Here is a 25,066-nt window from a genome sequence, read left to right as displayed (position 1 = left end):
AAAGGTAGATCCTTTATTATCACTTGTAAACTAACATGCTAGAGAATCACTCAGTGTTTCCAACTAGTGAGTGTTTCACTCACTAGTTTACCTTCTGACAAGTTTTAGGAAAGAGACAGGAATAAAATTAACTTGCATTATGTACAAGATGCTGCCCACACAAATGCCAGAAAGGGAAGCAAAATGAACAGCCAGAACATATGGCGTGAGCTGACAGCATAAAGAAACGGGTTCTGCACGAGCAACAAGGAACATCTTGAAATGTACAAGACATATGTGTTTTAGGAAGAAGGCTGAAGTGTTTCATAATAAAAGCAGGACAAAGTGAACCACAAGTGCTGAATAAAGTTTTAATTAAAAATCAGTTTTTAGCCTTCAATGTGAACAGACAATATGCTTCACAGATGGATTTTATATTTAAGCCTTACCCAAACCAAAAAGTAAGTGAGAAAAATAAAGCTTCTGAAAATGAGACAGAGGCTAAAATGTATGTAAACAATAGAGAATCCTAGTACAAACAAACAAGGAAGGAAGGAAGAGCAATCCTTCTGCCATCTATTCTCTGCTTGCCCAGTGCGTAAGCAGATCATACAACCTCCCTCTGGTGCAAACACGTTTCTCCTCAGCTTAAATATAGAATAGACACACACAGCTAGGAAACAACCTGAATGTCCAACCACAGAGGAACGATTAAATCACTTCACAATACATCAATGCAATATTAGGTAACCATTAAAATACACTTATACATCATTTTAGAAAAATGAAGAAATGCATACACATTTCCATTAAAGTAGTAAGATACAAAATTTATTAAAAGAAACACTAACTTTGTAGAAATGCATAGAATATCGCCATAAAATATACAAAAATATTACAAGTTATCTCAAGGTTTTACTTTCATATGAATACTTTATAAATCTTCCAACTTTTATGCAGTATTGTTTTTTATAAGCAGAAAATAATTAACATTTGAAAAGTCCAATTAAAGCTGACATATATACCTAGAAAACCTGATTCAAAATAATGATGATGATTCTAAGTTTATCAGAAAATGTTTTTACATTCATCTTTGTTGCCTGAGTTGTGGACCTTATCTATATAGTTACATTCTTGGTCCAAGACAAGAAGGAATTGTCCCTAAGGTTCACTGGCTATGGGCAGACAATGACTGAAACACAGGTAACTAGCAGGTGAAGATGTGACAGTTATGCTCTTTGTGTACATGGGGCCAATGGCTAACCTTTCTTATTTTTTCCTTGGAAAAAAAAAAGGCCTAAACTAAACATAAAAGGCTAGCGAATGCTCTTTCCAATGCATTTAAACAGCATGAGTTTAAGCTGGAAAATCTCTGGCAATGACTCCAGCATTTGAAAGTATCTTAATGCATAGGAAATACTCTTCTATTACAAAATATTTATTTTTTAAAGTTCAGTTGAGGTTTGGGTTTTATGTGAGATCTTTAAGATAGATCGAAAGTAAATTTGGAAACAGCCTTTCTTACAAGGCTTTCTGAAGGTTTCATTTTGAAGCCGTATTTATTTATGGTCAATGCTCTTTCCCTACAGGAAACTCTAGCTCCAGCCAAGTGATCAGCTTGCTGTCTCCAAACACACCTCATTAACCCTTATTTCCACTCCTCCAAATATAGAAGTGATCGGTCACTGAGAATCAAGTATCATCTCTTAAAATCCAATACTTAAGGAAAGCCAAGCAATAACAGGCAAACATTCTACAGGGTATTTGTGAGAAAATACTAGTATCTGGGTTTAAGCCCTCGTTCAGCCACTTCTACCCACACTGTGTAACCTGCAAGAGACACTTAACCCAAATCTGAGTTTTCTCATTTGTGAAAATGTAGATTATAACCCCTGCCCTACATAATTCACAAATGTGTTATGGAGACATCCAATAAAATAACTTATATAAAAATGCTTGAAAACGGTAATGGACTATATAAAATAGAAGCTATTATTTATCATAAAAGTTTAGTGGAAATGGTTTTTCCAAGGCTTTTAATGTTTGGTAGATAAAAATTCACTGAAGTAAAATGTCCTTTTTCTTCCATTTCCCCAACATAAACATTTGAAAATACTTTTTAATTCAAAAGCTGGCATCTTTTCTCTCATTTGGCAAAAAAAATCCCCCCCACTCCAGGTTTCCAGTGGAACTGAAATTAGTTTAACTGTTTTTGTTTAAGATCATCATAAAAACCTTTCCAAATTATGCAGTTCCTGTGCCAAAACACATTCTTTATGCAGCATAGCTGTGGGAATGTATCATAAGTAAATAATTGCTGGGCCACAAAGGAGAGTCAGGATAGCATGCCTTTCCTATCCTTCAGGAAAATGAGAAACATTTTTAACATGTCCTTGTTGGGTGGTAGATTTCTTTTAAATATAATGTTTTATTTAGCAACAGATTAGTATTCTAAACAGGGGGAAAGGGCTCTATACTAAATAGTTGTTTCAGAAAACATACATATTTCAGTTAAGTCCTATAGGTAACATTCAGCAAGACGACAATAGTAATACCATTTATAGTGTCCTTACCATGTGCTAGGCACTGTTTTAAGCGCTTTTCGTTAACTCATTTAATCTTCACAGTGACCCCATGGGATTGGTAATATCATCTTCATTTTACAGATGAGAAAACTGAGACGCAAAGAAATCAGGTAATTTGTCTAAGATCACACAGTTACTAAGTGGTTGAAGAGGGATTGGAATTTAGCAGTGTGATTCCAGAGGCTGTGTATTTAGCCACTAGGCTACTTTCCTGGGCAGTGAATAATTCATAGTGGAACCACACCAAGTAGAAAAGTTTCTGCACAGTCAAGGAAACAATCAGCAGGAAGAAAAGACAACCAATGGAATGGGAGAAAGTATTTACAAATCTGGTAAGGAGTTAGTAGCCTTTTTGTTAATAACAACAAACAACAAAATTTCAGTGATACACGATGAGTAAGCCCTAGAGAACTACTGTACAGCATGGTGCCTATAACTAACAAATCAAAAAAAGGGGTCCTAAGGGAACTCTGGAAGGTGTTGGATACATCCATTTCCTTGATTGTGGTGATGGTATCATGGCTGTGTGCATATGGTGAAACTCATCAACTGTACGTATTACATACGTGCAGCCCTTTGTATATCAATTATACTTCAATGAAGCTGTTTTAAAAAAAAAGAAATGTAGCTTGAATGTGCAGTTGCTCAATCAGAGGATGAGTAGTGCTCCACAGAAAGTCCGTACAAATAGATTTTCAGTGGTACTACTTTTATACACTTTCACCAACTTCTATTTTAGCTCATGAGATGACCTCTTCATTTATTTTTAGTGTTTGGATACAGGAAATTTGCCCTAGGTTTTACTGCATTAATCTGAGTTCAATTTGCATTGTAATCCACTGAGGTTCTCTCTAAAGAGATACTGGCTCCACCATTTAAACACTTATGAACTGTAACAAGCTGAGTTTTTTAATAACGTACCTAGTTGAGAGGCAGAGTTGGGTCAAATCCAAGATTTAACATTTACTGGCTGTGTTTATCACCAGCCAATCAAAACATTTTGATTCTTAGTTACTTAGTCTGTAAAACTGAAATTACTTGTACCTACCATAGTTGACAGAGTTGTGAAGGTCAAATAAGACAATGTATATAAATCAGCAATACAGAATGTGGTCCTTAATAAATATTACTTAAATTCCCTTGTCTTTAATAATGTCACCAAGGTGGGAATGGGGAGTGAAAAACAGAAGCCACCCACAACTCCCCAAGAGTACCTGCAAATATACATATACTATACAAATTAGAGCAGAATGCATTCTCTTCCATCAGACTCATTACTTGAATGAGCATAGCTTGAATGCAACATACTGGGATATAATATATTAGTAAAATAGATAAAAAGACTGCATATCGAGACAGTTTTGCTTAAATATTCACATAAATACCTTACTCATTCTACTAATTTTTAATTAATCAAGAGACCCATAGTTTCTAGTTAGAGTAGATTGGTTACATTCAAAGGCAAGAAGCTGGAGAATTATCCAATACTTCAGTGAAAAATGCACTGCTTTGTGAATGACAAAAGAAAGAAGGTATTTAAGGCTTGTCATGAGAATCAAGGAATTTGCATTTCATAGAAGGGATTTCAACTCCATAGGAATATAAGGTGGCAAAACAACTGCGGGCAATTGCTTCCTTGGACCATTGCCTAACCCTACACTTATCACCCCTTGCAGTAGCAGTTTTATTGCTGGCCCTAGTCACCTGAACACTAAATGTTTTAGCTGATTAACCAAGTAACAGACAAAAGGCAGATCGTCATATATAATGATATATATTTCTTAACATGAGTACTATTTTTTTAAACAGCAGTGAACTTTCGTCTATTTATTTAAGTATAATTGATTTTTAATATTCTATTAGTTTCAGGTGTACAACATAGTGATTCAGTATTTTTATAGATTATACTCCGTTTAAAGTTATTACAAAATAATAGCTATATTTCCCTGTGCTGTACAATATACCCTTATTGCTTATCTATTTTATACATAGTAGTTTGTGTCTCTTAATCCTCTACCCCTGTTTTGCATCCCCCCCAACCCCAGTAACCACTAGTTTGTTCTCTATATGTTTTGCTATATACATTCATTTTATTTTCGATTCCACATATAAATGATAATATATTTGTCTTTCTCTGTCTATTTCACTAAGCATAATACCCTCCAGGTCCAACCATACTGTTGCAAATGGCAGAATTTAATTCTTTTTATGGCTGAGTAATATTCCATTGTGTGTATGTATGTATGTATATATATGCATCACATCATCTTTATCCATTTATCTGTTGATAAATGGACACTTAGGTTGCTTTCGTATCTTGGCAGTTGTAAAGAATGCTGCTAGGAATATTGAGTTGCATGTATCTTTTCAAATTAGTGTTTTGATTTTCTTCAGATATACACCCAGGAATGAAATTGCTGAATCATATGATAGCTCTATTTTTAGTTTTTTGAGGTATCTCCATACAACAGTAACAGAAAACTTCTATAATGGTTGCACCAATTTACATTCCCATTAACAGTGTACAAAGATTCCCTTTTCTCCACATCCTTGCCAATAGTTGTTATTGATACACTTTTTGATAATAGTCATCTGACTGGGGCAAGGTGATGTCTTATCATGGTTTTGATTTGCATTTCTGAAATGATTAGCCATGTTGAGTGTCTTTTCATATGCTGTTAGCTATCTGTATGTCTTCTTCTTTATATTGAGCTGTATGAGTTGTTTATATATATTTTGGATATCATCCCCTTATCAGTCATATCACTTGCAAATATTTTCTCCCATTCAGTAGATTGTCTTTTCGTTTTGTTTATGGTTTCCTTTGCTGCGAAAAACATCTTAAGTTTAATTACATCCTGTTTATTTATTTTTGCTTTTATTTCTTTTGCTTTAGGAGACAGATCCAAAAAAATATTGCTATGATTTATGTCAAAAAGTGTTCTGCCTATGTTCTCTTCCAGTAGTTTTATGATTTCAGGTCTTATATTTAGGTCTTTAATCCATTTTGAGTTTGTTTTTGTATATGGTATGAGGAAATGTTTTAATCTCATTCTTTGACATGCAGCTGTCCTGTTTTCCCAGCACCACTTATTGGACAGACTGTCTTTTCTCCATTATATATTCTTGCCTCCTTTGTCATAGATTAATTGACTATATGTGTGTGGGTTTATTTCTGGTCTCTCTGCTCTGTTCTATTGATCTATGTGTCTGCTTTTGGGCCAGCACCATGCTACTTTGATTACTGTAGTTTTGTCATAATAGTTTGAAATCAGAACGCAGGATACCTCCAGCTATGTGGTATGCCCAGTGGTTCTGGTGCAAGAGCTGGATTTGTCATGAATACAAGTCACATCTTTCCCCAAGGTGGGCTAGGAGCTATCACCTTGGTAGGAGGTGGGGCTGGAGGAGGAGGAGCTGGGGTGGTGTAAGCCAGGGCTTCCCCTCTGTTCAGTGGCCATCACCACCCTACTGGGGGCAGGGGCAGATCCCAAGGTGCTAGAGTAAAATCCCTGAGGGTCAGGTCCAAGCTGGCTCTATTCCCTTTAAGTGTGAGCTCTCCCTACTCCCAGCACCAGCACCTTGTCCCAGAGGAGAGCAGGGCTGGAGCAAGAGGGGCCCATGCAGGCTCACGGTATGTGACAGTAGAAAAAGACACATAAGAAGCCATTGATAATTCAGCTTGTTAGGTGCTATAATAAAGATACACCCAGATTGTGGCGCTGGGGATACAAAGGCGAAGAGCACAGGCACTAGAAGAGCCTACACAGAGCATAATACAGTAAAAATGAGGAAACCCACAGATATTATACTCTGTTTTCTTGTCTGACCCTCCATCAATTGTTAAGTTCCTCACGTTCAGGAACCCTGATTTATCTCACTAACTCATGATCAGTACTTTTGTGGAGGTGATCTATAGAAATATAGCAAAATGCACTTTCTTGAATATCTTAAAATACCTTAAAATATATCCTTCCTCCTCACTTTTGGTAAAGAGAATAAAGGATTCTTTTTTTTTTTTTTTTGAGAATAAAGGATTCTTAATTAACTTTATTAACCTTTAGAGAAAAAGGTAGGTGTGACAGTATCTAAACTCCTATCTGTCTGTTGGGTGATTTCCCTCCTACTTCACAAATCCTGGTAAGTCATTTTCTAAGGCTTATGCTATCTAGGTCAGCTAGATAGGACATCAATTTCAATTATCATCCCTCTGTGAAGCGTATGACGTCTCTAAGAATAATTAATTAGGACTTTTTGTCCTTATAGCATTTCTATCATCTATTATAGCACACTTTCACTGGAATAAATAAATGTCAGTCTCCCCCAGCAAACTCGGGTCAGGAACTGGGTTTTTGTTTATCTCTGATGTCAGTCAGTGCCTTGCAGTTTGTCTGGAACAGAGTAGACCTTCAACAATATTTGTTAAATGAAGGAATAGTCACAGGTTCTGGTTGTCTAAGGAACTTCATGCAATTAAACTCGAAGTTTATCAATCAGAGATACTCTCACAAATCAATAACTCCAAGTTGGGTTTTTCCTCTTACCTCTTCATTTTGTACATAAATTTCTAGCTAGTTAGAAAATCTGGGATTGTGAGAATATCTTCCTCAATTTCTAAAAAGCTGGCCCTCAAACTAACTTGCTATCCGCAGGGCCTTAATAATAAGTAAAAAGCGCAAATGCTTGGGGTTCACTACTTTTCAAGGTGCTTATTATGGTCACATATAAACTAGGACAAGAACAACATAGAGCTTTCATTTATTTTGATCTGACTTCATTATTTTTATTTGACTTTAAAATTCATTTCTATTCTTGAGCTGTGCCAAGTTCTAGATCTTTATTTTTAACTGATTACTGGACATTTTCCTCGATCACACCTCCACCCTTGTAAAAGCTAATCAATATTTAGTTTATTGCATCTTGGTTTCCTGTTCTCAAAAGTCCTTCCCCTCTTTCAGTGTCCAGCTCAAAGGTTACCTCTTCTAACGCTGCTCCAGGCCTGCTGCTCTCTTTGTGGTCCTTTTACTGAACTCATCATACCCCATCAAAGCATTTGCAACCTTGCACACCATCTCCAGCTAAAGCACTTGGAGTTCCCTGAACAATCTCTCTCCCATTTTCATGCTTTTGCGAGTTCTGTTGCATCAAGCTAGAATGTCCTATCCCCATTCTTGCATTCTTACATCATACAAGTTATGTAACTAGTAGTAAAACCAGGGAAGACTCACTCTCAGTCCATTGATTCCTCTTTTTTCTTAGTTGAGTTAACATTTTCCTTCCTAAAATTCCTAGGGTGCTTTTTTTTTTAATTTAAAGGAAAATTACATTAAAAAGAAGAAAAACCTATTTATCTTTCATATTAAGTCTACTAAAGTCTAATAAATGCTACCTGATTGTACGGAATATTAAAATTTCTGCTTCTTTCAATGAGAAAAGGCAACGATTAGTATTTAAAGGTTTTACTCTTGTAAGATAATACAACATAAAAATTCATGGTCATGGTTAGGAATAGCAACAAAAACCACTCCTTTCCATAGGGAATGGAAATAGACACTTAGCAAAGAGGCTACATGTGTGGAAATTTGTATCTGGTCCTTCAGAGAGATGTCAAATTTAATCTGTAGGAAACTGTATTCCAGAGTATCATTTTCTAAATTTCCCATTTGAGTCCCATGTTTTGTGGCCTTTGTCACACTGATGACAGACACAGGAGCAATAAGTAATTTTTGTGCTCCTTACTCACTCAGGAGATTTTCTGTGGTAGCAAACATTTTCTTTAAAGTTCATATTTGTTCTTTCCACCAAGAAGCAACTTTTAAATGGAGGAAGTTTTCATTTGTTTCCACCAAAAGGGGAAAAAAACATACTAAGCTTCATTGAACATATGATTAAAAATAAAATAGTATTCAGTGTTGACCTTCAAAAGCTTAGACAAAACATTATCATATGACTTATAGCTGGAGGGTAACTCAGTGATGGTGTGGTCTAGTATTTCCCCAACTGTGTCCGTGTGTACCTGCAGACGGCATTTGAGAGTCAGTACAGGGGTCTGGGGTGGCAGAAAGGGAAGGGAAAGATAACCATAACAATAAATATTGTTTCGTGCTCAATTTAGTTTGGAAAATCTGGGTTAATTTAATAAACATTTAATGAGCACCAGCTATGTGTCAGACTCGCTCCCAGATGCTAGAGCAAAACAGGTTTATGCCAGGATTTCTCAGAGCCTCTAACGTGCAGTGTTTACTATGACTAAGACGACCGTATTTCCCAGTTTGCCTGGGCAGCTCCAGTTTACAACTGTTGTTTCAGCATCAGTAGCACCCCCTTTCACTCCTATCATCGCACTCATGACCTTCTAAGTTTGGGGGGCATGAATATAGTGCACAGATGTTCTTAAGCTTGTATGACCAATGAAATACTTGTATCTACATCCTAAAGCCATCTCCTGGGACAGCGGTCTGCAGACACGGCTCAGGAAGTGCTGATCCACTCCATTCTCTTCATGACAGCGGAGGTGACTCAGGACCAGAGAACTAAAGCCCAGGACGCCGGGCTCCTATCTCTGATGTGCTTTCCAATATATTGCAGATAGCCGCAGACAAAACACTCTTAACATGAAGTTTTAAAGTCTTATTATTAAATAACAAGTATTATATATCTTCTCCTACTGTAAAAATAAATCACCCAATCTTACATGTTAATTCCAATTTAAATAGCCCTCAACTCAAATTTTTTTCTTTTAAAATTACAACTGTAAAGTTAACCAAAGACGGAGTCAATGAGAAAACATTACCTTGTAGTCAAATTTTCAAGTTTAAATTCACTATCTCCTACTCTCTGCACTTCCTCCACTCACTCTCTGGTAACTATGTAAGGTAACTGATTTCTTCGTATCTTCAAAGCATCACTTGCCTCACAGGTGTGTGTTTGGGGGGTGGAGGAGGAGCTAATTTTACCAACCAACAAACTTTCCAGTACAAAGAGTTATACCCTAATATTCTACTCCCCTTTATGGTTCCAAGTGTCCTTTAAAGTAAGGAAGCTACTTTTTTTGGGCTATTTGATACCTATGAAACCTCTAAAGAGGTTAAATTACAACATTAGTCCTTTACTCTTTCTGAGTTTCTACATGCTTATTAACAAAGGCTATTTTCTGCTTCTGGTTGCACCAAAAGATATGGCTCTAGAAGATAATCATACAAAGAATTCAATCTTTAAAAATCAGTTATTCACATTTTGGGTCACACATAGCCACTGCTATTTCTAGCTAACTGATTTTTTAGGTAACTTAGGTAGTTCTTTTAGAGAAGAAGGAGTGAATGATTATATAAACTATAAAAAGGCTATATCTTATGAGCTAAGAAGTATCAATAGTCTAGTCTTTTCTGAGGGAACAAAATGTAGAAAACACTAGTTAAAACAGGGTTTAACTCTTGGGAAATTCATCTTTGTACAGTATATCTTTTTGCTCATCACCAAGAAAAGGGAGTTAATAAATAATAATTGCATCTTAGTCAGACAAGATAATGAGTCAAGTAGATGAAAAGCAAATTACAAGGTGATTAAGGCAGAAGAACATTTCTAGTGAGAATCTGTTCTTAGATTTGCAGCTGGTGACATGAGACAGATGTGCCGGAATAGCCTTCTCATTGTCAGATTGGCAGTTGTGACTGTGTTGCAGAGCTCTGACTTTTAGAATACAGCACTCTTTTCCATGATTGGGAAAAAAAAGGTTTGCCCGTGATAATTTACCATTTGACGTAATAAACTTATCCAAGTCTAACTACTGTACTCAAATTAGAACCATCTGTTTAAAAAAAAGGAATACAGATATTGATCACATCAAACGTTTTCATTGAGAAGTTGACAAGGACACTCATACAGTTTATCGAGGCTGGTCTCAGAAGCTTTCCTGTGTATGAGAAACAGAACTACAGGCCTTTTTGTATAAGTTCCTGTACATCTTGTCCATACTGTTCTCAAAGATGGGTCGGTGGGACTTTCCTTTATAAGAGGCTGCCCTGTTGGACCAGTATTCGCCATCATCCAAATGGAGAGTGCCACGTGGCCGCTGAAAAGAGCTAGAGAAAAAAAAGGATATGAAAGATGAAAACAATGATGAAACAAAATGAGAGGTAATCCTATATAAATCGAGTACCTACTAAGCACTTGATGGGTGTGTGATACTCTGGGCTATGAGAAGTCAACACGATTAAGCCTGTGCCTTTGAAGAGTGACACTACTGCATGAAACAAGTATGAAACAATAAAATGAAAATGGTGTGAGAGTTAAAAAGGAATTCAGAGAAGAGAGATGTACAACATAGTAACAGCAAAGCAGCGATGGCATGGTATGGCTGGTTCACAGGAGTGCCTGGCTTCTAAAGTCGGGCAGACCTGGAACTGAATTCCAGCTCAATCTTTATAAGCTGTGGGACCTTGGCCAATTTGCTCAGTCGTCCAGAGCCTCAGCTTCCTTTACTGTATTTCTGCAGTATTGTTTTAGAAACTGAAGAGAATCTATGTGAAGTGCATAGTACAATGCTTAGCTTGCACACACAAGTCATTAAATACAAGGCACTGAACTACTAGATACTTTATATATATTTATACATATTTATCAAAAAATCTTAAAACCCTCTGAAGTTGGTAACTGTGGAAATTGAGACTCAGTGAAGTCAAGTGACTTGCCCATTACTATTCAGCTAGTAAGTGGCAGAATGCAATCTTTCTACCGTGGCATGTTATTGTCCTCAAGGAAGAATAGAAAATTGGACTGAATATGAACCACTTTTGGGAAATGGAAAACAAAGCAGAAGAGCCTGTATTTGAAATGATAGGGATCCACTGTAATTTTGAGGGCTTTGAAGAAAAAGAAGAGAGAACAGAGAGGAAGCTGTAAAACAGACCAGGACTAGGCTAGCTGTAACGGGAATAGAGAATAAAAGGCAACTCTTGGTGAAGACTTGATAGTATTTTTCTTTTATTTGCTAGAAATAAAATACTGGTTTTTTCAAAGACTGAGTTTAATTTATTTTTTAAATAAATAATCACCCTACTTCAATAAATTAAGCACTTGTTGCAGATAACACCTCTCAGGCATGCAGAGATTATGAAGTTTGTGCCATACAAAATTGTATGTCCTTGCTGTCTATCTGAAACTAACACAACATTGTAAATCAACTATACTTCAATTGAAAAAAAAACTTGAAGAAATTAAAAAAAACCCTGTATGTCCTTGCTATTAAATACTACAAATACTTTCTTCATATATTTGGAATCTTACTCCACACAATTTCTTCCCTGCCTTATCAGTCCCATGATGTTAATTCTATTGTCAACTGTGAAATAGGAACTCTTGGAGCTTTATATCTGTAAAAAGAATTTGCTATTCTCCCTGAAGTCTATCTACCACCTGAACACAATAAAAGTGGTCATGAGAAAAGGCATCAAGTGGCTCTGTTATCATTCTTAGAGCTTGACACGGTGTTGATGAGGCTGTAAAGTGATGAGAACAGTTATACACTCACCTTGTAAAACAGTCTGGCATGACTCAATAAGGTTAAATACACAACTTTGATTCAACAACTCCACTCCTAGGTACCCCAGCAAAATTCTTGCATATGTGTACCAGGAGACACGTACAAATATGTTCATAACAACACTCTTCATAACAGAGCTAAGAACTGCAAGCAACCTAAATATCAACCTACATTAGAACAGATAAGTCAAGCTGTGGTGGAAGCATGCAACGGTAGAGTGTGCAGCAGGGAAAAGGAATGATTTATACAGCTGCATGCATCGACATAGATGAAACTGAAAAATCAACTGAGTGGAAAAAAGCAAACTTCAAACAGTACACAGTTATATTACATTTATATAAAGTTTAAAACAAGGAAAATTAAATAACTTGTAGCTTAAGGACAGATACGTGTGTGATATAACTTTAAAGAAAAAAAGGAGAAGGGTTGTCAGAAATGTCACAATAGCAGTTATATCTATGGAAAGAGATGCAATTGGTTAGGGGCATCAGATGGCTTTACTGGTATAGATTATGTTCTATTTCTTAAGCTGGATAATGAGTAAATGGGTATTCATTTTATTATTGTATTATTATTACTATTATTATTATTATTATCATCACTATTATTATGGACACAAATCTTAATTATATTCCTCTGTTACAGTTGACATATTTCACAATGTTTTAAAAATTCACCTCTGTGAACCATGACAGTAGGTCTCTGTACTCCCTGACGGCTTTGCTAAAATGGGATTCTACCTTGTATTTCCCAATGATATTTACTAGATTCTTTCAAACTTTCTTTACACTTGGTACCATCTCTTTCACACTGGAAGCTTCTGAAAATAATATAGTCTCTGGGATAACAAACATGATTATCCATACTTTTATTTTGTCCATTCAGTTTCAGAGAGGTAATTAACAAAATTTCTAATAATATTAGTATAATATTTAAATTTTTTCAGAAGGCCTTTGCCAAGTCTCAATGCTATTGCTTTCATGTAGTTTCCATATTTCTTTCATTAGCTTTAAGAAGTAGTCTAGCCAACTGAGTACAATTTCTTTCATAAAATTTCTCACCAAGCGCAACACTTGCTTCAAACAGTCACTTAAAACAGTTGTTTGAAGGGGGGAGGGTATAGCTCAGTGGTAGAGCGTGTGTTTAGCATGCACAAGGTGCTGGGTTCAATCCCCAGGACCTCCAAAAAAATAAAAAAGCAAATAAATAAATAAATAAAAACCTAATTACCTCCTCCCCCCAAAAAAAACAGTTATTTGACAATTTGAGTCAAGTGATAGGGAAATCACCCACAAATACATTAATAGAACATTTACTTCATACATCTGCAAACATATCTACCAGCCTAAGTCCTCACATTTGCCTCAGTTCCCTCATATGGCTTTAGGGGTCTGACATGTTATGGTTCTTGTTTGCTTGTTTTTGGTTTATTTGTTGTTTTGTTTTGTTTTATATCAAGTCATGCACTAATTAATATTTCACAAAACACAAATTTTTCCCTTCTCTCCCTTTTGTCCACAATCATCAACTTTACTGTATACTGACGATCAGACAGTAATGTCCTTCTCTGAACTCTAAATTTTGCCACAATAAACCTACTCAACAGAAATCTGAATTTCTATCAAGCCATTACTCAGCTTTCGGTAAGGTGAGCAATAGCTGGGCTGCTAACTTTAAAAATCACTGGGCTGGTTTTTCAGAGATTAGAGACCAAACTCCTGATCCCTGTCATAAATGACTATATTTAATGTCATCAGGCATATATTTGCTCCTGCTTTGGTATCATTTTTTTTTCATGTTACAAAGCTGCCTTAAAATACCACCTCTGAGCTTGCAATGAATAAATAAAATTTAGAAAGATTTTTAGAATCAACTGCGAACCGGTTCTGTAAAAAAAAGGTTAAGGTTCTGTAAAAAAAAAGCTAAATGGCCAAAATAGATATTCTAATGCCTTTAAGAATTTGCCAATTTTGACAGGCAATTTCTTTCTATTTAAAAGTGCAAAAATTTTCAATTTAGTAAATAGTATGGTGGTTCTCTGGAGATTATTTGGGAATTGTTTCATCCTGGAAGTCTGAATTGCAAAACAGATGTTTGCAGAACACCAAACAGGTCCTATTATGGTCCATGGATAGGTGCAAACAGAGTAACGGAATGTTAAAAGCAATATTTACTTCTAGGCATTGGAAGCACTGACTCTCTAATGAACTGTGAACATACTGAGTCAATTCTGATTTCCTATTACTGGGAATATTAATAAGTTTAAAATGTGTAAGTGACACTAAAAAGTCTTACTATAGTAATAGGTTTTTAAAGACTACACTTCCCTATTTTTACCATGAGTATCTCCAGCATTCATCCATTCAAAGCATTTAGTAAGTTCCTACTATACAAAACGCTGCTTCAGTGCTATATAACAGAAAATGGTTATCTTCAAAATAGGGATGATATTGCTATTTTATTAAATGCAGTGCATTTTTTGGCAACTTACTCTTGCTACTTGAATAGGGAGCCCTCTATTTAATTATGACAACGCTATTAAGAAAAAAAGAACAGAGAGCAGGATAATACCTGAGAACTGGGCATTTTCATGCCCTAAGTGTTGCTAAGGTATACGTTATAAATTGATTTTTTAAAGCCTAGCATATATATGCAAAGAGAATAAAGATCTTAGGCAGCTTAGCATGGACTAGGAGACAAAGGGTATGACTAGTTTTTTGCTTGAACAAGAGTGAACTCACTTGAACCCCTGACAGTGTTTGCTATGTCAACATAAAATGAAGGCCAAGTGCATACCACTTTACACAAAGTCTTCAGATAAAGTATCTGTAAGGTGATATACATGAATAAGGTCAGAGGATAAGATGGATATGCCACACAAAGAATATTAATTCTCAGAAATAACTGGGAGGTCATGAGAATAAAAAAAAGAAAATTGGCCATTTGTCATTTGTGCTTAAAGAAACAGAGTTGAAAGTGACTTTAAAAGATAATGATGCATATTCTATACTTTAAACTTGTGATCTAAGGTTCAATATAATCAAAGACATTTTATAATACAAGAGATTAATTCCTCCCATAATAGTCAATAAAGGTTCCTATCAAGCAAAACTTTGATTGACAAAACATGTAGAACAGTATTGAGGATGTGATGTGTGCTCCATAGATATGGATAGCTGGATGGAAGGATAGTAGAAAGGGAAGTATTCAAAACCTACCCCATTTAGAATGTACAATAAAGAGAGATTATATTATGATCTAATTAAACCTGAAAGCATTTTGTCGCTTTAAAGGTAAAGATAACACAGAAAGATAAAATGTCATGGAAGACAAACATTTATTGATAAATGATAGCAGTAGTTCTCAAACTTTAATACACGCCAAAGTCATCTGGAGGGCTTATTACAATGCAGATTATTCAGCCTCATCCCCAGAGTAACTGAGTATGTCTAAGGTGGGGTCCAAAAATTTGGATTTCTAACAAGTACCAGGGCAATGCTGATGCTGCTGGTCTAGGAACTACACTCTGAAAGCATTGAATTAGTGGCTTTTCTACAGAATTAAAAAAAAAAAAGCTTAGTTATTTTACAACTATTATTATTATTTCATAATAACTATAAATGGAGTATAACCTTAAAAAATTGTGATTCACTATACTATATACGTTTAACTTACATAATGTTACTGTATATCAACCATACTGCAACAAAATAAACAAAAATTAAAAAGCTTACGGAAAAAATTGCATGTTATCACTTATCTTTTTTTATTATTCACAGGAACTACACAGTAAACATTAAAAGAATTCTATTCAAATGAATTTACTGAAGACTGGTTACTTACAGATGACTTATTTCCCTTTCCTGAGGATGTGCAGAAATGAGCTACTGACAACAAATAAGGTCTAATAGCTTTCATTGTTATTAATTCCACTGTTGATTCCTTATCTAGAGATGTTATTAAATATCACAACCATAAAATGAGTTTACTTAACTAATGCCTTAGAGTTTCAGTAATGCTATTGATCATTATTAATAAAGGACCCAATGTTAATATTTGAACTTTTAAACTGAGCTCCTAGTACATGTCAGAGACCTTGATGGGCATCAAAAACAAAGATAAGTAAAACGTCTGTGCTTTCAGGGAGCTCACGCTTAGTAGAGGGGGTAAGACAGACACATAATGAAATAGTCATTGTGAGATAAATATTGCTAATTGAAATTATATATGTGAGAGGAAGCGTCAGGGTAAAGGAGAAAATGACTAATGGTTGGCTGAAGTCATAAAAGGTATCTCAGAAGAGGGAACAACCTGAGCTTAGTCCTAAAGAATGAGTAGGCATTCACTAGACAAACAAGAAAACACGAGTTAATCCAGGCACCATATTATACTGGGACCAAAGCAAAAATCAGTCTGAAATATCATAAAATACCAGTATACCTGCAGAGAAAGAAGGAAGTAAGATTTAATTGTTAAGAGTCCAACAGGTAATTTTATCCTGGAGGGAATAAGGTGCCTACAACGGGAGGACTCAGAAGGGGTTTCTACTACGCATGGGAGACTGAAATATGATTACTTGAAAGTCTCCTTAACCTCGAATATTAGTTTTAGTGTATATTTGGGTAAAGAGGACAAGTGGTCTTAATTTAAACACACAAAAAATAGTATTTTAAGCTGATATTTTAAGTCACCCCTCTGCTTTCACTAATGCATGTTAAACTCATTATCATGCCCATAGAGAATATCCCATTTGCTTTCCTTACTCTTTTGTGAATCCCTTCTGATACTTCCAGTAAAAAGAACTAGACATAAAACTGATCCAAATGTGGACTACAGCCAGAATACTTCAGAGTATTTTCATTTCTTACCCTAGTTAAATAAAATAGTGAGCATATTTTTATTCCTAAAGACAGTTATCACTGCAGCTTAAACAACAACAGTTTGAGTATAACACCATAAATATTGCTTATTGTGGCTCCCACAGCTAACGGGATGGCTGCTAATAATCTTCTCCGCGTTGTCATTTAGTTAGAAGTCCCCCTATCTAATAATATCTGGTTAAGACCATAACTGCCTGTTTGTTTATGAAAATGTCATAAAATTATAATCCTTACTGAAAGTTATATTTAGTATATTACTTCTCATGATCTATTTAAAAATTAAGTTAGCCTGGCAAGAATTGCTAGTTATAAAGCCATTCTGGTTGCCTTCTAATGTTCTTTAAGGGAATTACAAGGTGGACATTGGACACGCTCTGGTACTTTTCAGATACCAAGCATCTATATTAAGTAGGCCAGTTTAACTGCCAAGGTCATATTTTTGTTTCTAAAGATAAATCATTTCCTTTCATTTCCATTTACTAATCATCATAAACTTTTCTAAACCCCTAAGCTAAAATTCCTACACTTTGAAAAATCGTATCAATATGTAGCAACACAAATATTTCTGAATATCAATTTACCTTCCAGACAAAAATTAAAAAAAAAAAACAAAAAACAAACAAAAACCTGAAATATTTAAAGAAAAAGGATGCTATGATATTCAAGTTAGTAACACAAGATCCAAAGAATTCAAATTAGAATTAAGCAGCATTTTCTCACTTAAAACTGAAAGCTTATTCTTAGTTATTCAAAAGATTTTAAGTCTATATATTATTTAAATTTTTTCTTTCATTTATTAATACTACAGATAGCTTTTTGGCTATGTATTACATCTAGGTAAATTCATCAAGTTAATCAGATAATGAGCAGTAGGTAAGAGATGAAAACTACAGTCAATCTGTGCTATTTAAAAAGATATAGTCAAAGTTTATTCAGTATGAGATTCTGTTATAATTTCATAATTAGAGCATTTATGTTGAACATATTCCTACCATCAGTAACCTGCAAAACTTGCACAAGCAAATCGAAACCAGTTTACATCAATAGCTAGTTCCATAAGAGAACAACATGGCTAAAAATTTTGGGCAATAGTCATCAAAGGCCAAGTCATGTTCTAAACATGAACTTAAAATTATTTTTATCCTCTCTTCTCTCTTTTTGTGGCCAACTCCCATCTTCATGAAGCATCACCTTGTGCTGGGCTTTAATTAAGACTAATGCTCAAATTGGATGTCAGAAGTACACAATGTAGAGAATTTTCAACATCCTGAAAACTGAAGAAATCTGAAATACACATAAAAGGTACTAAAAGGAGGAAAGAGCATTCCAGGGCACTGGGAATTGGCAAGGCTACCATAGCAAGTGTCTATAATTTCCTGAAAGACTGGCACTATGTGAGTGAGAAGCTCATCTGCATGGACAGTGGACTCTTTCCCCAGTCTAGCTCCCAATCCCCAAATAGTGAAAGTACAGAGTCCCTTAATAACTCCTTGATAAGACACTTCCTTCAAATGAACTTCATACTCAAAGATGATGGAAGACCCAGGACAGCAAGCATGCATACGCTGATGCCTGGAAGATGAAGGAACAAGCACTCTCATATCCCACTCTTCTCTTGCTACAGGAAACACTGAGTGTCTGCTATATTCCTGGCTGACAACCACAACGTATATCTAGATCATAAGACAAAGAATTGAGTCCTGGGCATAACTTTTGCTGAGAAAAACATGGAAGAAAGAAATTTCTCTTTGTGAATGTTCGCTATTTGATGGTGAGTCATTGTCATTATGCTTCACTTTAGTTCTTTAAACATGGCCTCCTCAGGCAGTTTCTAGTAACTCCATTTTTCAAGTGTACAGTTCACACTTTCCTGTAACTTTGCATGACTCATAATTTTTTATTGAAAACAATTCAGATAAAAATTGCAGCAACTCTGGGTTCTGACTCCTTACTTACCAGAGTTGTTGTTTTTGATGATTTATTCAGTGATTTGCCTGGACCTATGCTGTGAAGTCCATTTCCCTTGCACTATGTAGTTGCTGGTGTCTCTTGTTTTCTTTCTTTTTTAAAAAATTATTATTTCTGTTTGTAAGCCTGGCCTTCTAGGTGTCGTCCCTGAGTCAGCATAGCTTGGTGACCAACAAATGGTTGGTCAGAGTCAATAGTCCTATATGGTTTCCATATTTTGCCAATGGATCTGTGTGTGGCTTGGGGAATACATTCAAAGTTTACCCAGTTTACAAATCTGCCCCACATTTTGCTTTCTGCTTTCATAAGGCCTCACATTCAGCCATGGGCTAGTGGCTCCCTAATACCTTCTCCAGTCTCTCCTAAACATATTTATAGGCTTATGCACACATATAATGTTCCAGGCTGCCAAGGATAAGCAAAACTTTATCAAGAATAACTCTGGACGTATTGTCCCTGATCTCTGTTGTCTGCCCTAACAAGCAGTAAGACCTCAGGCCTTTCCTTACTGTTTGCCAGTGGGATCATCATTGTTTCCATTAATCCTCCGACATATGACATTTTCTAGGCTATGCTCCACATCAAGTCAGTCACCTTGGGCAGCAGAACTGCCAGTCTTTTGGCATGACTAGCCCAGCAGAACTTTTGTGCCAAGAAGATGGGGGGTGGGGGACAGAGATTGGAACTCTAGGCAAAATGCCACAGACTCCTACTGCTCTTACTGAGCTTCAGTAGATTTTCTTGATAAACATTTCTCAATTTGTTATATGCCTCTGGTCAATTTCCAGAATCCTTAAATGGTTGTTTCAGACAATTCTGTTCAGTTTTGTTGCTGCTTTTGGTGGAGAGGATGTGCTGAGCTCCTCACTCAGCCATTTCAGAAGTCCATGCAGACTTTCTCTTGACCCCTGTGTCAGTGGGCATCTGCAGACGGGTAATTTTTAGCCAAGGTCCCAAGTTCCCTCTTGATTTCTGCTGATAGAAGCCTTAAGGCAGGCAAGTGAGGGATTCCTTTGAGTATGGGCTCCCTCAACTTTCAGATGGAAAGTAGAGTGGGTGTGACCTCTTGGCCTACCATATAGTATGATTTGGGGAGAAAACTAAAATAATATCCTCATCAGTTCAGTAGCTTCTGCAGCTAATATCAAAGATACTCTTAAAAAATGTCTTGTAGGACTAACCACTCTGTCCTATTGATCCAACTATGTGTATAAGAGAAGTGGCAAGGAATATAATCTCAAAAATGTGTAAGCAGAACTTTCCTGATGCTCTGCTTAACTCTCTCACTTGAGAGGTACTAAAACAGTCTCAAGTGATCAAAAGCTCAGCCATTAACACTGCGTGGTGAACTGAAAAAAGAATCAATACTAAGGTTTATAGCAAACTTCAATAGAAACCAGCACTTTTCAAAACGTGGTCCTTATACTACCTGCACCAGAATCATCCATGATATTTTTTTAAATGCACATTTCTAAGTATCACCCCTATATATAAGGAACCAGAATCTATAGCAATAGAAAGTAGAAATCTTTATTTTTAAGAAATATATTATGCATACAAAAGTTTGAAAATCAGACCCTTTTTTAAATCAATCCTACTCACTTCTAATGCAAATTAGAATTAATTACATGGATACAGAACCCAAAATTGGGATCCATATAACAGCAATCTAGGGACTAGAAGTTTAAGTAACAACAATAAAGTGTAAAAATTCTTCCTCAAGGTATACACTTTTTTGGACTTTCCTTTTCCTGTTTGGATTGCTGCTTCTTCAAGCTCATTTATAACACACTACCTTCCTTCATGAGAGGCCCAGACTGCATTCTGGATGGGAAGCAGTAACTTTGGGACAGGAGCTCACACTTAACATTCTGTGTAAGGGACAAAAGAAGTCCTCCCACGTTCATGGAATGCCTAGCCTGGCTTACCAGGGTAACCATCAGAGATTTCAGTCCAAAACACCAGTTAGCAATAAAACATATTCCATTATCTGGAGCCTTTTTCTTAAACTTGTTTTTCAGGAAACTAAGGAAGATGGAAGCCATACAGTAATCAGTGATATGGCATCAGAGGATTCAGAAAACCTTTAGTTACATAAACTCACAATTTACATTCAGTTTTTAATACCACATTTTATGGCAATTAACACAGCTTTCAAAAGTCTTCATGAGATTTGCTAGTATAATATTGCAAAAATTTTATGACTAACATTTCTAAAATTTTAGGCTAGAAGAACTGAATTTCTCTTATGTTATTAAAAAGAGACTTACTCAAGGTCTAAAATATACAGAATCTGTTGTCTGGTTGAGAATAAGTACATCCTGAAATAAGTCCTGAATACGCATATTTGCAAGGTAGCCAAATACACTATAAATCTTAACTAGGACGAAAGGCATCACCATAAACTGACTATATTTGTTTGCATTTAAAGTTTCAGTAATGCAAACATTAACTATTTTAATAGGAGTTTATATAGTTAAAATTTTATAAATAAATAAGTAAGAGTCTAAATTTGCCACAAATCCTGCAGATTGAAAACCAGGTTATTTTAATACCAACTATGTGCAGATCTCTATACGCTGTGTTAATCAAGCTCATACCAATACTCCGGGTCACTCTCATAGGCCGAGTCTCTATATAAAAGCCCTCTTTTCAGTTCCAGTTCATCTTCTTTCTCTGGGTCTCTCTCATCCTGAAAAATGTAAAGATTTCCATTAATTTATTTTATAATTAAAATGACACCCTCTCATTCAATGTAAAAAACTGAATTAAATCCTGGATTTCTTAGTAAGGAAACAAAAGAGTAAGTGAGATTTTATTACTCTGTTCAATAGTTCAAACAAAACTAATATAATTTCACTATAGTTTTGCTGATACTGCTTATCAAAGACTAGACACACAGTAGATGTTTCTTGCATCAATGAATGAATAGGAGTGGATATTGTGTCGATATGTAATAATATGCATAGTAACAGCTTACACATTGTTACGTGGACTCCTAAAAGACTGCACCTGCACTCTGCAAAATAAGTATCTAGGAAAACTATGTAGATGTAAGCATTTTAACACATACCTATGACTTACAAAGGAAATGACTTAGAATTTTACTCAGAATGCAATAACAAACCCCAAGAGGCAAAAATAAAAGGCAAGGTAGTTGGAATTACATGGTTCCTCTTCCTTCTATGGGCAGCTTGTTCTTTCCTTCTGACAGACACACTCAAGGGCGTGAGAGATTGGATTATAAAGAGAGAGCTTTGTAAAGGATGTCATTCATAGTAATGATGTTCTTATGTATGGTAATTTTATATAATCTAGTATCAAATATCTTTGTCAACTACCAGCCAATACCCTCATTCTGTAGTCAAACAGGAACAGAAACGAAGAGAACTGACGGTAAAAGAAACTAGTAAGTACAAAGAGATTGTCTCAAGGAGTAGTGTTAATAAGGTAGTCCTTCATTTTATGTAAAAAATCAGCTGAACAAAGATTATGAAGAAAAATGGTTTAAAAATTTTGCTGATGGCATGAAATTGAGACGAGAGCATTCAGTTAAAGATGTAAGCAATAAATATTATAGCAAGTTAAAAAATCACAGAAAATGTGAATATATCTTTAGAACTATTATAACTTCTAGGTAAAATGAATCCTTTTACCATTCTGAAGTAACTCCATTTATTCCTATTAATGCTTTTTTCCCCTAACAGTTTTGGTTTACTATTAATATAGCTACAATAGCTTTCCTTAAGTTAGTGCTTGGATGGCATATATTTGTCTTTTTATTTTCAACTTTTCCTTAATATTTGGTTTCTATCTTTTTCTTATATAGCATATAGATGGATATTGCTTATTTTTGTCCAGTCTGGTAAGTCAATGAAGTAGAGCACTTGTATTAACATCACAGAAAATGTGACGCCTGCAATGAGTGCAAAGGACAATACAAAAGAAAGTGTAAGACATAAAAGAAACAATGTAATGTTTTCAACCTTCAGAAACAGATTGTGTTACAAGAAGAACTGAACGAAAGAGATGTAAATAATGTTGAATTTTAAAATTCCATCCTTGGAAAAGTTATTAATTTCTAGATTATATAATAAGTGGTATTAGAGATAAACATTAATCAATATTCTTTATTTAATTCTGTCAATACAGTTGAAAAAATAATTTTTGATCAGGAATAATAGAAAATGTGAATAAACATTTACATGTAAAAAAATAAAAATACCTTTATAAATATGAACCTCAATTATTCATTAAATATACCCCTGTTTTGAGCTGGGTACTTATTATCCTAGACTCTGAGGATAGAAAGATGACTAAGACATGGTTCCTGCACACATGTGGAATAAGGTTTGTCCATTCTATGAAGCTCCATGAGTAGAATGGATCAAAGGGTAGAATTACTAGGAGACATTGTAAAGAACAAAATGAGGAAGAACTTTCTAATTAGTAGAGCATTCTAAAAACAGAATGGCTATCTTAAGAGGGAGTAAGATCACAATCACTACAGCTATTCATTCAGAGCACTGATACTGATCTGGAATCAAAGATTTCATGGAGGGGAATTCTAGCCTGAGAAACAAAAAGGACTAGAAGGCCTTCATGGATATTCTCTTTAAATTTTAAAACTATATTTTGTGACATTTTATATATATTCAAAACACATACATATCTCTTATTATAAGAGTCTGCTTATGTAGGCTTTTTTTTTAAAAAAGGTCAAGTTATATAAAAGCAAAGAGGCAACAAATATCATCCCTTATCATAAGCTATTAAGTATAAGTAAAATAAGTATTTGAAGAGATGTGTCACTCAGTGCCTGAAAATACATTTCTGGGGCACAGAGAAGCGCCTCCCCTCTTATTCCTCACCAGCATTCCCATCTGCCCACAGGTAAATACAGAAAAAGATGGATGACACCAATATTTGTTGAGTTCTTTCAAGGTATCTAGGACTGAGTTAGGTACTTCTTATCTGAGTCTCTTGTAAGCCTTCAATAACTTCAATGAAAAAGGTATTGCAACTCAGAAAAATTAATAACTTGCCCAAAGATACAAGTTATTAAGTGGCAGAGCTGGGATTTAAACCCAGATCTAACCTGATTTACATTATACTGCCTCCTAGAATGCAAATAAGCTGCACTACAAAGTCAAAGTCTCTGTTCTAAACCATCAGATTATTCTCCTGTATGAGAATTAGGCTCAAACTCTTTCAGCTAGTATCTATTCAGTTAGTTTTTTAATGAGGGTTATCCCGAAATAATATAGCCCAGAAGAAACTTTTTCAGGATTTCCATGAAGAAACGTTTTTCTTTAAGCAAAAGTCATTAATAAAATGACACGTTATTAATAGAAGTTGTGTGTTTTCCTTTCCTGAAACTGGCAGTAAGTTAAATGTTCTCTCAAGATTCCTGTCCCCAGCGATCACTATCTCACATGGAACTGACATGCTCAGAACATCCCTGGGACAAAGAAATAAAAGGCACCCACTCAAGCTTGCAAACTGAAAAATTTAGGACAAAAATGGTTCAATAGTCTAAGATAAAGCCAGAACTAAAAGGCAGGCATCTCACTAATTACACAGTATTTAAATTAAACATGCACCTGCCATTCTCAAATAAAATTCTCATATATAGCTAAAATACCTATAAAATGTGTTTTATTGCTATCAAATTCAAAACATCATCTACAATGAATTGTATACAAGGACAAGAATTCAAATAGAATTTAATTACTAGTTCTAATTTGCATTATCACTGTGGACAATTAATGGCTTTGATTTCCTAATTCATAAGATAGAGAAAATTCAGAGTTGCTCAAAGTCACAAGGATAATAAGTTGCAGAGCTGGCCTCAAACCGGGTTTTTCTAATTATATCACCTGGTTTATAAGTGTAACAGAGGATAATAAAGTCAAAAGGAAAGATCACTTAAAGAATAGTTAAATGATAATTTTGACACTTTCCTGGAGGCAGAGTGTGAAAAGGCATTTTTAAGGGTTAATTTTGTGTGTCAACTTGGCTCAGCCACAGCGCCCAGGTATTTGGTTAAACATTATTCTGGATATTTCTGTGGTGCTTTTATAGATGAAATTAACATTTAAATCACTAGATTC

General features: G+C 35.3%; 1 protein-coding gene across 5 annotated transcripts in view; it reads right to left on the bottom strand.

Moving 5' to 3' along the window:
• Positions 1-336: 336 nt before the first annotated feature.
• Positions 337-25,066, bottom strand: part of SPATA6 (spermatogenesis associated 6) — a 107,689-nt gene continuing 82,959 nt past the window's right edge. For all 5 annotated transcript variants that reach the window (XM_010984722.3, XM_031465091.2, XM_010984723.3 and 2 more), the window contains 2 exons: positions 21,554-21,645; positions 337-10,645 (listed from right to left, as the gene is read on the bottom strand). In XM_010984722.3, the coding sequence (XP_010983024.1) occupies positions 10,465-10,645; positions 21,554-21,645 (273 nt within the window). In that variant the 3' untranslated portion in view covers positions 337-10,464. The remainder of the gene's footprint in view (positions 10,646-21,553; positions 21,646-25,066) is intronic.

This window comes from Camelus dromedarius, chromosome 14 (assembly GCF_036321535.1).
Source record: "Camelus dromedarius isolate mCamDro1 chromosome 14, mCamDro1.pat, whole genome shotgun sequence".
Classification (NCBI taxonomy): Eukaryota; Metazoa; Chordata; class Mammalia; order Artiodactyla; family Camelidae; genus Camelus; species Camelus dromedarius.
This window is presented reverse-complemented; position numbering and strand designations above follow the sequence as displayed.